Source organism: Syngnathus floridae, chromosome 11, assembly GCF_059516105.1.
Source record: "Syngnathus floridae isolate MCC-2025c chromosome 11, RoL_Sflo_1.0, whole genome shotgun sequence".
In the NCBI taxonomy this organism is placed as follows: Eukaryota; Metazoa; Chordata; class Actinopteri; order Syngnathiformes; family Syngnathidae; genus Syngnathus; species Syngnathus floridae.
The window spans coordinates 13,672,082-13,686,718 of record NC_142423.1 but is presented as its reverse complement, the minus strand read 5'-3'; the positions used below and the strand labels follow the sequence as shown (position 1 = coordinate 13,686,718).

Genomic DNA, 14,637 nt, shown 5'->3' with positions numbered 1-14,637 from the left:
GACCAATGAGACGCTTAGATTTTTTTGTTGGTACTAACTGTAATTCTGACTTTATTGTTGCCAGTGTCATGGAGAAAACTCTAATTAGTCAAAAATTAATAACTTCCCCTTTCTGTGATTGCTTTGCTCGGTCCAATTTAAAATGATTGTAAAGTAGGCTACCGCACTCAATGCAGCAAGACTAAATGCCTCTCTTAAATTACGCAATCTTCAAGTTGACACACACGAAAAAAATAAACCAGATTTCGTCTCAGTTGCATGCCACGACTGTCAATCAATTTGTTTATCTTGGCTCTGATTGGCTGTTCTCACAAGGCTCCACCCCCTGAGGGGATTGCTGTACTTTTCCACTCCAAGTGAAAAACTATCTCCAGTCCACTTCTTCTCTTCTTCCTTTTCCTCCTGGCAACACCGAGCATACCTTGTCTGATTGGTGGCTGAACAAAATTCATTAGCATGTTATTAACTTTTGTATCATCAAGAAATGAAAGAAAAAGAGACACTCCTAAGTCAGTGATAGAAAGGTGGGGAATTGTTATATAAGTGATGAGTAAACTGTATGAAAGCAGATCAGGTACTTGGCTGGTAGATCATCTCCAACATCTTGCCACACATATTGAAGCATCTGAGCTTTCTCTGGAAATAGAGTGAACCAGAGAGCAGAGCCAACTGGACCTGTAGGACCAGCATAAAGTCACACATTGCAAACACTAAAACTGCAAACACACCCTGCAGGTTAGCGTGACACCTCGTATGTGTGCTGTATAATTAAATATTAAATATTTTAAAAAAAAAGGTTTCTGACTTCTTTCAGAGTTCTGACACTTTTATCTTGTAAAACATCCATTAAAAATAAAAATAGCCATCTCCATTTGGGCTAAGTTTAGGCTTTTTTTTTTTACTTGCAAAAAAGAGCCCCCCCCCCCCCCCCCCCCTAGTATTTTCACTTTGTTTCCCTCCCCTCAGTTCATGTAATTCTGCAACTTTTATTCTTACACGGCTTTTGGGCAGCTTGATTGTGCAAAAACACCTACTTTTATTCATTTTTGTTTTTTCTCTCGTGTTAAAGGGCATCGGTGGATCACGTGCAGCCAGCTCAATGCTGATTGGCCGCTTGGACTCACACCCACTTCAATGTGCGTGTGGGACAACAGTAGCAGTAACAGTAAATCAAACGTCCATTGTTTTATTTTTTCCGATAATCACATTTATTTTGCATGTGTACAACCTACTAAATTACAGTGGATGTATTTTCCCCTTTTGTTGCATGATTCCATCTCGATTCCTCAATATTCCGTAATGACTTTGGCATGAGCGGCCACTGTGAGGGTATTTTTTTTATGACATCAGCATGAACCTGACACAAAATGTTGACTGTTAATGATGGAAAGTTCTACTTATAAGTGAAGTTTGTCAACAAAGACCAAGATGGCCCCCTAAATAATGCCAAATCACAATATGTAGGGTTTCACTGTACTGTACAACCAAAAAGTAGTGAGCATAAACCTACCATTAAAATTAAAATTAACAGAATCGCCTTAGCTTGAGCACCAAAACATTGAATAAGTGAGTTTCCCATCAAATAATGACGGATAGGTTAAAAAAAAAAGCCAAACCTCAATTTCTTAAATTTTAATTTATTCTACATATTGTTTTTCCAAGTGGAAATCCAAAGTATTGTACAAAACACCTTTTTGTTGACAACTCCTGAAGACAAAAGCACAAACCTACACTTTTACAACGTCAGAAAGTCACAGAACTGTGCAAAGTCCCGTTGCATGAAGTTGTGGCTTTGCAGGAGGTCGTCCTCGGATGGGAAGTACTGCATGCTGTCCTCATGCTGGACCACCTGGTCCTGCCGCGTCCCTGTTGCCGCTTCAGGTTCTGGTTCCGAACCATCTGGCAGCGCCCCCCTGGCGTTTTCCAGGGCCCCCAGGTACGAGTCCATGTCGGTGAGTTCCGATTCGCTATCGGAGCAGCTCCCACCGGTGTCGCTGCCCACGGAATCGGAACGCATGTGCATCATCTGATACTTCTCGTGCATGAGGAACTGGTTGGTGTTCTTGGGGGCGCGCATGCCCCGAGCTCGCTTGCCTTGGACGTTGATGGGCCGGAGGCGCTGCAAAGTAGTGCTGCTGGTGGGCCTTTGGAGTCTTGCGTGATGATGAGGATGCTGCTGCTGCTTCTTGCGTCCTCTCAAACAGACACCGACTGTCTTGCGCTTCTCGCTGCGGGCCTCCCGCCGAGCTTCTCGCCCGCACACCTCCCTGGAGAGCATCTTCTTTCAGAGTGAAACTGCTTTCCTTGCTCACATCCTCAACAAAGAGGAGTTTTTCAGTGTCTCGCCGACGGCCCCCACCGGTCTACCTTTTGACAATTTTGTGGCTTTTCTTCTTGACGTCTGGCTTGGGCCGGCGCATAGCCTGCTCGTCTTCACCTCGTTTGCCCGCTTGCCTGCGAGCCTTCTCAGGCTGCGCGTCACGCCCTCTTCGGCCTTCGCGACGCTCGTCTTTCACCTCACAGGAGCTGCGCGCAGCGTCGACTGAGGTGTTTTGAAAGCGAGCTACCAAGTGGGCGCTTTAATAATGTCGAGGTTTTTTGTTTCTCTGATGGGTTGGGTTTTTTTTTCATCAAGTTTTAGTCTTCGCGGTATGACACTTTGTCCTTCGCTAAGCATCCAACTAAACTGTCACTTCTACAGGGCTGAGAGGACAAATAAAGGGGTAGAACGATCCACTGGCGGACTCCAAACGGGGGTGCAGCTCCACTACCTCCCTCTCCTGTCTTCTCTTTTCCTCCTCACTACTACCGCCGCTTCATATGTGTAGTAACGTTATGTAACTTATATCTACGTCGTACTATGAAGTCTTACCACGTATGTATACGTTTGTTTACGTGCTAGCGTTTATGATGGTGACCTATTCATTCACGCAAATGGTTCAATCCGCTTCTGAAACTGGATCCAATTCTGCTCTCATTGGAGCCCCGCCTACTTCCCGATTGACACCAGCAGCAGAGTCACTGGACACATTAGGGACGCTTGTTTTCCCCAAGAAACTATTTTTAAAAGTATGTTTTCATGATCCTTTTTTAAACCATATTTCATAAAGGGGGGATATAATTACTATTTACATGCGAGAGCGTTACATTCGTGTTTTGCTCATCCAGATTAATGTAACAATTTAACAAGATTTGCTCTGGCCAACCAATCAGTAAACGGAATAAAAAATGTGCATTTGAAATCTGATTGGATGAAGACGCAACTACTTAAAGTTCCATAAACGTTCTATTCTATGGGCGAAGCCAACGCCACAGATTGTGACTGAAATCTGATTGAACATAAAACGCGACAAGACAGAGAAAGAGAAAATTAGAAATTAAATCATTTCAAATAACCAATTGGAACTTCTCAATTCTGGCGAACACTGGAGCATTGGGCGCATGTAGAAACATGTTTGTATCTAATGATTTGGCCTGTGTGTGTCAAACTTGTCAAGTGTATTATATTCAGAAATAAACTTGCTACTGTGACTTTGCGGGACCAAGGGAGTAAAGTTAATTGAACGTGAAAGGGTATTACACATTTTATACTCATCATTGCCTCCATCTCCATCATTCAGTCACACATGTGAAGCGTATTATCTTCAGAGAGAAACTTGCAACTGTGATTTTGCAGGACAAAGGAAGTAAAGTTAATTGAGCGTGAAAGGATATTACACATTTTATACTCGTCATTGCCTTCATCTTCATCATTCTGTCCCACGCAATAGACTACAAGATATTTTCTAAACGACCAATCTGTGAGATCATGAAAGGATATCGCAATAAAACGTCGGTCCAGTTCATGCCCATCAAGTATGAACGTGGTGTTTAGCGACCCTATGTGGCTGAAATGCGTTTTACATATACGAGTCAAACCTGAGTTATAGTGACCTTATTTTAATGTGACTGGGCACTACAGGGCGTGGTCATTTGCAGTTTACAAATACTCGATTTGTAAACGAGTATTTACAAATCAATTAAACACGGAAAAAAGATTTAGACGTCTAAACGTCACCCCTGATCAAAAAAGGAACTGCAATACGAAAAGTGACCTCAAAGGGGTAGCAACACGTCGTCGCGTCCACCATATTGGAGTAAAAGAAGAAGTCAGTCGCTTGGCGTGACAACAAATTAAATGGCGGCCGACAGCGAAGGGGGAAATTCGAGCTACGCTGCAAAATATCGGGTTAAATGACAAATTTTATCCCTGACAGAGCTTAGTCTTTGTCCCGGTACGACCATGGAACCTGTCCCGTTCAGTGAGGAGCTGTCGGAAAGAAAAGTGTGCATTGTCGGCTCGGAGTTGGTGGAAAATTACACGGTAAGATTGGGCTTCCGCTTCTGAGCTTGCTGGCGAGAAAAACTCGTACCTACCCTGGCGTGCTGGTGAGAAAAACAGGTCGTGTTTAAATCATCGAATTGTTGCGTGCTTGCTTTGGGTCTGCAAGCGGGCTGCCTGCAAGCGGAACGGGCTATACGAGCTTAGCAAGCTGTCACTATCACCATCATCTTTCACCAAGTATGCTCCAACACAAGGAATTTGTCCTTGGCAGGCGGGTTCACTCTAGCATAATAGCAAAATAATGAAAAAAGACTACGTAAAATGAAATAAATCATCATCAACTGTATCATCAATTGTTTTATAATCAGTAGAATAGCCACTGGATTGCAAAAGTATTCCATAGCTTCAGTTTAACGACAAAGTGACTTTTTTGCCCTTTCAGGTGTACCTCATTGAAGTTTTGGATGGAGAGCACAAGTGGATGGTAAAGCATCGCTACAGCGACTTCCATGACCTCCATGAGAAGGTAAACATTGAAATCAGACCTCCAAAATATGTTTTTCATAACAGTAAAGTCAAGACTTGGAGACTATACTCATATAAAGTATTTGTCATGTACTGAGTGTTGGGTGTGTGGAGCCGGTTAGTCTGGGTGTGAGCATCTGGGTGTGAGCATCTGGGTGTGAGTTGTGACCTACAGCTGCTTCTCGCAAGTATTGTCGTGTTGGTTTTTGCGTGTCTGACTGTGTTTTCTTCTCCTCAGTTGGTAGCGGAGAACAAAGTGGACCGGCATCTGCTCCCGCCCAAGAAGATGCTGGGCAAGAACTCCAAGAGCTTGGTGGAGCGTCGGCAGAAGGAGCTAGAACTTTACCTGCAGGCGCTGCTCCAGCAATTCCCGGAGGCCACGCCCACTCCCCTCGCTGCATTTCTTCACTTTAACCTTTACGTGAGTCTCATGGTAGTCCTTACTTATTCGTTTCTCGGGTTTGGTAGTTTTATTTTATTTCAGTTTTATTGTAAAAACAAAAAAAACATTCAATTGGATCACCATTTGAAAGGTACAATCGTTGAATCGTTGCTTGTGCAGTATTTTTTTTTTTTTTTATCATCCCGAACAAATTAATTCACTATATTATTGTCGTGTAGCAAATCTTTCCAACTTGCATTTGAGCTGTGTCTAATCTTAGCCAGTCGTGATGTTGCTGTGTTATCTGGTTAACGAGCAAATAAAACAGTAGGCCGCTTGTTCCACCGTTGGCAAAAGCATCACCATGTGAGCCACCATGTGAGCATCACTTGAAGTGTGCAAATTGATGACGGCCGCAAGACCAAACAACAACACTACCGTTCACCAAAGCAGAGTTGTGCATTAGCTAGAGGCTGGAAGTGAAGGAAGCCAGTATTGTGAATCCTCTTTTTCCAAGTTCTTTCTTGACTCCATGATTTTTCTCACCTTTCTTTCTTTGTCCCAACTTTCTGTCATGTTGTCTAAAATGGGCACAACAGATGCCAAGGCGAATTCCACAATGCAAGCTGATATTAACAATTTCATCTTGCTGTATGCTAGATTTTTTGCACAGTTCACAACACGCTTCAGAGGAATGCACATCAATTCCCAAGTGGCACCGGGCGGATGTATAAAAAAAAAACTGGACAACAGCTGGCCCAAAAAATGAGTCATTTGAAAACCAGGACATATCCTCTACTTGAATAGCTTTTGAAGGATTTCCGACTTCATTGTTTTTCCTCCTTCAGGAGATCAACGGCATCACGGCCGCGTTAGCCGAGGAGTTGTTCCATAAAGGTTTGCTTGCATCCTTTCTACTAGCCCACCACACCCACCTGTTGAAGTATTTGACAATTAAATCGGGTCGGATTCAAAAATCCAATTAACGAGCGTAAACCTCCCGTGCCAGTGAATGAGTTCACATAATTTGCAGTGACAGAATGAGCACACAATTTGGTCACGAAAACATCCTCCGCCAAAAATGGTGCTTGTGAATAGGCGAAGAGTTGCTGGCCGCTGGCAAGGTGTTCTCCCTACGGCCACTGCAGCTCCACGCCGTCTCCCAGCAGCTGCGTCTGGCCAAGCCCACGTGCTGCAACGGTGACGCCAAGACCGACCTGGGTCACATCTTGGACTTCGCCTGCCGGCTGCGCTACCTGAAGGTCAGCCGCGCTCCTCGCCGCACCGCTTGACTCGCGTCTCCTTTTTCCAACTGCCACGAATCACCCTCCAGATCTGCGGCACCAGTGGCCCGGTAGGAAGCAGCAACATCCTGGAGAGGAATCTGCCCTTTGAGCTGTCTTTTTTCAAGTCACTGCTTCAGATTGAGGTAAAGGCGTTCACGTTTTCACACAATGCAAATTCCTCAAGTTTGTTTGTCTTTGGCTGTCCTCAGATCAGCGAATGCGCAGCTCAGCAAATTGGGGGTTTGTCTTCTCTGAGGTCTAGCCTGCTCACTCTGAATATCCACCACTCCACAGACAGCATGATGGTATTAATACAAATTTCTGGTGCTATCCTAACTTCCTAATGCGCGTTATGTGCTAATAAACGGGCTCTTGGCTCAGCTGCTCCTCGTCCCGGAAGCCAGCGAGTTCCCTCAGTGGGAAGCCGAGGGCTCGGAGCGTGGCTGCCCCGTGACCGCCGTGGTGCCGCGCTGGCGCAACCTGACCACGCTGGACATGAGCCACAACGCCATCGGCACCATCGACGGCTCAGTGGTGAGACTCGCCTGGTGTTTGTGGGATCTTTCCTTTCCTCTGACGTTCTTCACTGCATCACCGATGTAGAAACTGATTCCAGAGGTGGAGTTTCTTGATTTGAGCCACAATTGTCTTTCCTCGGTGGAAAACCTTCAGGTATGAATCACTGCTCTTGTACTGTCGAGAAAAAGAACAAAGTACTCTGTCAGAGCTTATTGACCCAAGGGCTGATGAACAGAACTATGCCAACTCCCTTGTTTTACAGCATCTGTACAATCTAGTCCACGTGGATTTGTCCTACAACAAATTGTGCACCCTGGAGGGGGCTCATACGCGGCTGGGCAACATCAAGACACTCAGCCTGGCTGGCAACCAGCTGGAGCGGCTCACGGGCCTCAGCAAACTCTACTCGCTGGTCCACCTGGACCTCAGCCACAACCAACTAGCTCAAGTAAGGCATCACATTTTGGAACCACTGCCCCAAGCTAGCCAGGGCACACACATCAGGAAGGAACACGTCCTCATCAATTTTGTTTGTGCGTTTGCAGTTGGAGGAAATCAAGAACATCGGCTCGCTGCCGTGCCTGGAGAAGATCAACCTTTCCTCCAATCCAGTTTGCATCATCCCTGACTACAGAACCAAAGTCCTGGCCCAGTTTGGAGACCGAGCAGCAGAGGTAGCCCGACCGTCACCGCAATGCTGTCTTGAGTGTGTGTGTGTGTGTGTGTGTGTCATTGAGCCATTCCCACGTCTGGCCTCAGGTGTGTCTAGATGGTCAAGTGACCACAGAGAAGGAGTTGGACACGGTGGAGGTGTTGAAAGCCATTCAGAAAGCCAAAGAAGTCAAAGACCGCATGAGCAGCAGCGACAAGAAGGTAGCATTTGTGATGTACAACAATCAAATGATCATTAAGCGCCGCGTTCCCCCATCATTTTCCCAGAGACGACATCAGGTGTGCTGCAAGAAAATATCTAATTTCACGTCATGGGTTAGAAAGCGCAAAAGCAATTTTTACCCTTGTGTCTCGGGAATAATCATCTCATGGACACTGCCCGAGATTTTGCCAACGCGGCCGTTCTGCTGGGTTCTCTGTGAAAGATCATGGCAAGAACAAAATGTCTGCCTTTCTTTTGGATGATTCGGATGGTGGCTGCTCTCTGAAGGCTTCCTTCCTCTCTGTCCTCTCGTCAGATCAGTGAGGAGACCGGGTTGTCTGCTGCTGCACCTCCTTGCCTCTCTCCTCCTCTCCCTCCCCCCTCCTCCTCCTCTTCATCTACTCCCTTCTCTTCCTCTTGCTGCACCTCTTTTGTTGCCCCTCATTGTCTCAGCTCTGCGCCAGCCTCTTCCTGTCAGGCCCGGCAGGCTTCCTGCACCAGCCGAGGTAATCATGTGCATCATCAGTCTATGATTGGCTGAGGGATGGTGGTGTCTACATGAAATTGCTGCATTTCCTGGTTGCTTCCGCACTAGAGCTCCTGCCCTGACGACTTCTTCACAATAAAAGCGACTGAAGGTACTTTAGTCCACTGACGCTCTCGTGTCTTGTTTGAAGAGATGACGAGCCGAGAAGAAGCCGCCGTTCCCCCGACCATCCTGCCTTTCCCGACTTCCTCCGATGCGCGCCTCTTACCTGCTGACACCACCCAGGTCAGACGCTCCGACCTGTTACCATGGCAACTATCTGGTTACTTGGCATAGATAAATGCAGTGATTTTCTCAAGAGTGTGACTGAAAACTTAAAGCATCTGGAATGTCACGTCAATGCAGATTTTTTTTTGGGAATATCTGGGTGCAGGTTGGAGACGCTGCCATCCATCACTCTGAACGTGGTCACCAAGCCCCTGCCAACATGGTCACATGGTCAGTGGCTAAATCTGATCAAGCTCCTTTCATAGAAAAACAGATTGTCAATAGTGTTCCTCTTGCAGTTGCCCGTGCTCCTCCTCCTGCTGCTCTTCCTCCTCTAGTCTGCCTGAAGTTACATGCCCGAGCTGCAGCGCCACCTGGTGTCCTCTGCTCACCTCTCGTCTCCTCTCCCTCACCGTCACCGACCGGCTTTTCACAGGCCTGCTGTCCATGCGCCTCCACGCCGCCCTCAAGGAGCCGGACGAGAGGATTGTGGAAGCCGAGGAGGAGGAGAAGGATGAGGAAGTATACCCATCCAGAGAGGTTTCATCCCATGTGGAGGGCACGCAAGTGGATGGTCCGCTCTCCAGGGATGGCTACTTTGAAATGGGACTAGATGATTCCGTTCAGGACTCGTCTCGTCATCCCGCCGGGCCCAGTGTTGGTCCCTCCGACCCATGCGATGAGGAGCGGCAGCAAGAGACTGTCAACAGTGTGCTTTGGTGCTATTGTCTTAAGCTGGAAGAGGAGACGCAGGAGGTGGAACAGAGCGTAGTGTGCGTGGTGCTGACGGACAAACGTTTGTGCTTGCTGCGCTTGTCACACGATAGCAAAGGGAACATTCTGGATGCAGGTAAAGAAAGAAACAAGTTAGCTTGTCCAGAACGGTACCATTGATGAATGGAATGAGCTGACATGCTGTTTTTGCAGATGAAGACCAGAGTGCGTCCACAAAGGCTCTTGTGTCTAGGCTTGAGGTGGCCCTCCTGCTGCCCTACTCCCAGCTGCTGCTTTCCTCACACACCGAGCTTCCTGCCTCCTGTCTGGCCTTGGAGCCCCAGAATGGTGCTGCCCGCTTTTACCTTTTCTCCGAGGCCCTGGAGCTCCTGAGAACCAGGGCTGAGCTGCAGAGACTGACGCAGCTCACGCAGGTAGCAGAAACTCCTCATCTCCTACCCCGCTCCCTCCTGAACTCCTGGGAAGCAGAGGAGAGTCAGGAAGCTCAGGGAGGCTACCTCAGCTTCCTCTTGCCCCCCTCTCCTTCTTCCACCCCGCACCACCTGTCGTACACCGAGGAGCTCCCGTCGCTCCTCTTCCTCACCCACCGACACCTTTGGGTGCTAAAGATGGATGTCAGAGAGATTGCGGAGAAAGAGCGGAGTACCGCTGGCCTTCATCAGGCTCCGTGCAGGCTGGTCCGCGTACCCCTCAGCTCTGTGGTGCTTCACCCCATTCAGAGAACTCAGACTGAAAAGGTGACCAGTGGGAAGTCCTGCCGCCACCCTAAACACCACTGCAGGTAAAAGGGCTTTGGAATTGCCTACAAATGCCACTGGAGGGCGCCACTTAAAACGGATAGGATCATAAAGTATCAACACCCTGCATCAAGCATGTACATAAATGCATTCAAGAGTGAAATTATGACCAAAGCACGGTCACGTGATGCTCATCAATAATAATAACTGGCAAATATTCACTTTATTTGGACCCGTGATGTCATATTCAGATTGAGCCACACGGCGGAGATGCTGCTGGCCGGTGGGAGTCTGCTGCTGCTCTTCCCGCTGGCCCAGGACAAGAGCAACTTCTTGGCTGAGCTGAGTCGGCGGAGAGTGGTTCTGGAGGGGCCGAAGATGGTGGCGCTGCCACTCCCGTGCAGATGCTGGCCACACTCGTGTGAGGCCGTGCAAGGTGATGACAGCCTTTCATTTGGGAGTTGCTTATCCTTAGCCGCTTTCTCCTGAAATTCTTTTGCCATACTGATACCTTCGATGGAGAAGATTTGCTCACCTTTGCTTGACAGTGACACCTGCTTTGCTTTCTCAGGTCACAGTAGAAATGCTGTTGAGAAGTGCTGTTGTTGTGCAAGAACGTCCAACACCAGCAGGTAAGCTGCTATAGCCACTTTAACCTTCATTTCTGGGTGACACAAAATCCAATTGGCCAATTTTTCACGTTATTTGGCTTTATGAAACCAGTACAGTCTTACATCATAGTGCACGCTTCCCCTGCCTGGTCCTGCTTACTCATCCATCTCTGCTTGCAGCTCCTCTCATCCCCGACTGGAAGCAAATCAGCCATCCCTCCACCTCACCCAGAGACTGTCCCCAGGGCTTAAGCTCCTGGCTGGGCTTGATGCGGAGCAGCTGCTGACATACTTCCGCAGGCACATAGCACACGTAAGGATGCTCACCTTGGGCTGCCATTTCAGCTTTTTCTGTGGAGGAGGCGTTGCGTAAGAATTCGTGTCAACCTACTTTGGGTGATTTGAGATTCAATTCCTGTTGTCATTTTTCAAGTCCGAGGAAGACGAGGTTCGACATGTCTTGTGGCTGTCCGCCGTCCTCTACGCTGCGCCGGAGACGGAACTGGCCTGCTGCCTCTTCCTGTCCACAGACAGCATCTACTTCCTCTTGGAAGACTCTGCTGCCACTCGCCACTGCCTCGCAGGTAACCACGTGCCTCAAAATCAACATCCGTGTAAAACCTGAGCCCTGAGTCGCTGCAATGTCATTTTTAGCAAAATGGCCGCCTGCCGAGGTGGATTTTAATGAAAGGGTGTCAAACCGAAATAAGGATGACTAAAAAGACTCAAAATCAATGTCCGACGATTGGAAAAATGCTGATGATCGTCATTGTCGTGACCATCTTGCACATCTTGTCTGCCAGAAACGGACATGAGCATTTGTCCGGATCCAAACGTGCGCCTTTGCTGCTGCTTGACCATCCGACTCGCCGATCTGCTCTCTGTCAACGTAGGCTTGTTCGATCAGTACTTCAGGCTTGTAGGTCAGTCTTCGACATCCCGCTCAGCGCTTCTAACCCTAATCCCCACACACACACATTTCTTTTCCAACATTTCATTTTGACTCTTCAGGACCCTCGGCCAAGCACATTGTTTCCTGCCTGAGCAGAGACAGTTATGGCACAGGAGTCTTCCTGCAGGAGCTGATGTCAACGCTGAGTCTGCAACAGAAGCTTCCTGCTCCAGAGCCCTCCGAGCAGGACTTCTACTCGCAGTTTACAAGCACCAGCTCAGGTGACACAGATGTGATGCAAATTGTCAGAGAGAAATGAAAAAACATCAACTTTCTTCCGCCTCCTGCAGGCAAGATGCAGAACTACGAGCTGGTCCACAGCAGCAGGGTGAAGTTCATCTACCCCAGCGAGGAGGAGATGGGGGACCTGACTTTCATCGTGGCTGAGAGGAAGACGCCCTCCTCCTCTTCGTCTTTGTCCTCGCGTTCCTTTAACGTGCTACTTTACCTGCTGGTGTTTCAGGTGTGTTTTATTTTTTTGCTCTGCAGCCATCAGTACAAAACATTGGATGCTCTAACGCCTCACCGGAATTTTGGACTCCCAGGTTCAGTTTGCCAACGGTCAGGCCTGCGACACATCTCCTGTCCTCCAACCCCGGACGCTGATACTGACCAGCACGGATGTTTTCCTGTTGGACGAAGACTACGTGAGTTATCCTCTTCCGGACTTTGCCAAGGAGCCGCCGTCCAGGTAAGGTTCCCGCTCCGTGCCCTATGACCCTACGCCAGTCTGTAATCGTTGGGCCCTCCCCCACAGGGAACGTTACCAGTTGCGGGAAGCGCGGCGGATCCGCGACTTAGACCGGGTTCTCCTCGGCTACCAGATGTACCCTCAGGCCCTGACGCTGGTGTTCGACGACCTGCCGGGCCCGGACCTGCTGTGCCACCTCACCATGGACCACTTTGGGGCAGAGGGCAAGGATCCGCCCCCGCCTTCGGCACAATGCGGGGGTGCCGAGGGTGAGGTGCAGTGGTGCGTCTTTGTGCCGGGAGCAGACGGCCGCGAGAGACTCATCTCCATGCTGGCTCGCCAGTGGGAGGCGCTGTGTAGCCGAGAGCTTCCTGTGGAGCTCACCGGCTGATTGGAAAGGACCGCAGTGGGAATGGCGCCACCTTGAGGCAGGCAGGGACTTACAAATGAATCGCTCACCCATTACTGGGGTGGCGAGAGGAGTGGCATTCTCTTAGCCCCTTTCACACAAATGCCTTTGGTGATGTAAAGAAAGCATTCATTTCCAATTTAGCGACAAATTTTTATTTTATTTTGCACATTGTGATTTCAACCCACTGTCTTCATTTTGTCAGCCACACCTGTTTGCTACCTCTCACTTGGTGCTTTGTCTTTCAGCGAGATCGAACGAGCACGTTCTAGAAGGGAAATGACGCATGAGCCATCAATGGACAGTGAAGCACTTATACCATCTCGCTTCCTCCGTTCCTACCATTCACTGAGTGAAGGACTCCCAGACAAGCACAAATTAGTGCGCCAAGTAAGAGTCACTTTTCACAATATCCCAAACTTTTTTGTCAGCAGTGCATAAATGTGTACATGCGTGTTTTCGTTAAGTCAGCCAGGCGGACGTTTTTCAGCAGGATTTATTTTATTATTTGCATAAACAAAAAATGTTTGCAAAAGCTGAGCAGTTTACAAATGACCCAAGTTGTACCTCCCCCCCATAAAAAAACTTTTGCACTGTTGAATTTACAACCACTATATGCGCAAACAATACCATGCACCAAACATTTGAATTCTTAGCACTTTGAGATTTCCTGAACAAAATGAAAAAGCGCTTTATTACTCAAACTGATACAGGTGCCAGACACATTCTTAGGTACATTGACACACTCACTAGATTTGAATACCCCAAAATCTGCCTTCACATAGCTAAGGCTCACCTTGTAAGGCAGAATTTATTTTCCCTATTAGATGACCTGACACCATGTACCTAATAAAATGTCCAGTAGCTGTAACTGTTGATAGTCTGAATAATGATTATTTTTTTGAAATTATTTACAATATATGTGTATTGTGTGCTATTATCACTTAGTATTATTTTAAGTATTGTGCTAATTGATGTTTTTTATGTTTAACTGGTTGCAAGTTGTGTCCTCTGGTCAAGGAGAACACAATTTAATTAAAGTAAAAGCCATCAAAACATCTTGGTGATTGTCATCATCGGCACTGTTTGCAGGCTAATTTGTGAAAATACTTCAGCAGGATAATTGGAGAAATTGTCAGCGGGAATTTGGAAAGATTAAATAAAACATTTAGGGATGGTTAGTTATTTTAGGGGGAAAAAATATGAATATAAAGTCAGTCTTTCAAATAAAACAGTCACCTGGTCATATATTTTGGGTAAGAAATTTCGGAATAAGAGATTAAAGTCAGAGTTACTCGAGACTGAAACCTTGTAAATATTGGCATCAGAGGAATTGTCTGTTGCTAAACCGCTGACTCGTCTTTGTCCTGAGAAAAACATCCGCAGAAGAAAAAAAAAAGTTCCCATCAACACTTGCCCTCATCATGGTCGTCGCAGCCACGGCGGCGATCTTGATGACTGTGCAGCGCCGTCGCCTTGCTACTATTCGCGCTTCCTTTCAGCTTGGCCGTGATGCGCCGCTCCATTTCCGCTTTTAGGGACAAGTGCTTTACTCTACGGAAAGCGTCCACTTGGCCAAAAGTCACACCATTCGCTTATCGATGAGCGTCAGTAGAATTGGTCATGTTTGCATTTTGGGGGGGGGATAATTCAATAAATGAGAATTTTCTTGAAATGTAATTTTTGATGTGGATATTATGGCATTGAAGTTAAATCATAAACAATTTAAATGTTCCTTCTAAATATAAAGGAACCAAAATATGCCATTAAGTTTGTTTTCCGTGTGTCTGCCCTCTTCCAAGCATAAATGGTACTGCCAATCTGTTCCTTGTATTTGG

At 47.3% G+C, this 14,637-nt stretch overlaps 2 protein-coding genes across 2 annotated transcripts; one reads left to right on the top strand and one right to left on the bottom strand.

The window, feature by feature from the left end:
• Nucleotides 1-1,617: 1,617 nt before the first annotated feature.
• LOC148391262 (uncharacterized) lies at nucleotides 1,618-2,827 on the bottom strand. Its single transcript, XM_088388979.1, has one exon. It carries the CDS (start codon nucleotides 2,276-2,278, stop codon nucleotides 1,736-1,738), a length of 543 nt encoding a protein of 180 aa, XP_088245105.1. The 5' UTR covers nucleotides 2,279-2,827; the 3' UTR covers nucleotides 1,618-1,735.
• A 1,034-nt stretch (nucleotides 2,828-3,861) lies between these two features.
• On the top strand, nucleotides 3,862-13,857 carry nisch (nischarin). The gene is made up of 26 exons (XM_088388978.1): nucleotides 3,862-4,363; nucleotides 4,767-4,850; nucleotides 5,088-5,270; nucleotides 6,080-6,128; nucleotides 6,330-6,493; nucleotides 6,565-6,660; nucleotides 6,727-6,822; nucleotides 6,899-7,051; nucleotides 7,121-7,189; nucleotides 7,299-7,484; nucleotides 7,582-7,710; nucleotides 7,796-7,909; nucleotides 8,227-8,416; nucleotides 8,588-8,682; nucleotides 8,831-8,895; nucleotides 8,964-9,514; nucleotides 9,592-10,180; nucleotides 10,388-10,572; nucleotides 10,708-10,768; nucleotides 10,928-11,060; nucleotides 11,181-11,331; nucleotides 11,551-11,670; nucleotides 11,759-11,920; nucleotides 11,990-12,162; nucleotides 12,245-12,390; nucleotides 12,457-13,857. Exons 1-26 carry the CDS (start codon nucleotides 4,283-4,285, stop codon nucleotides 12,779-12,781), a joined length of 4,350 nt encoding a protein of 1,449 aa, XP_088245104.1. The 5' UTR covers nucleotides 3,862-4,282; the 3' UTR covers nucleotides 12,782-13,857.
• Nucleotides 13,858-14,637: the final 780 nt, after the last annotated feature.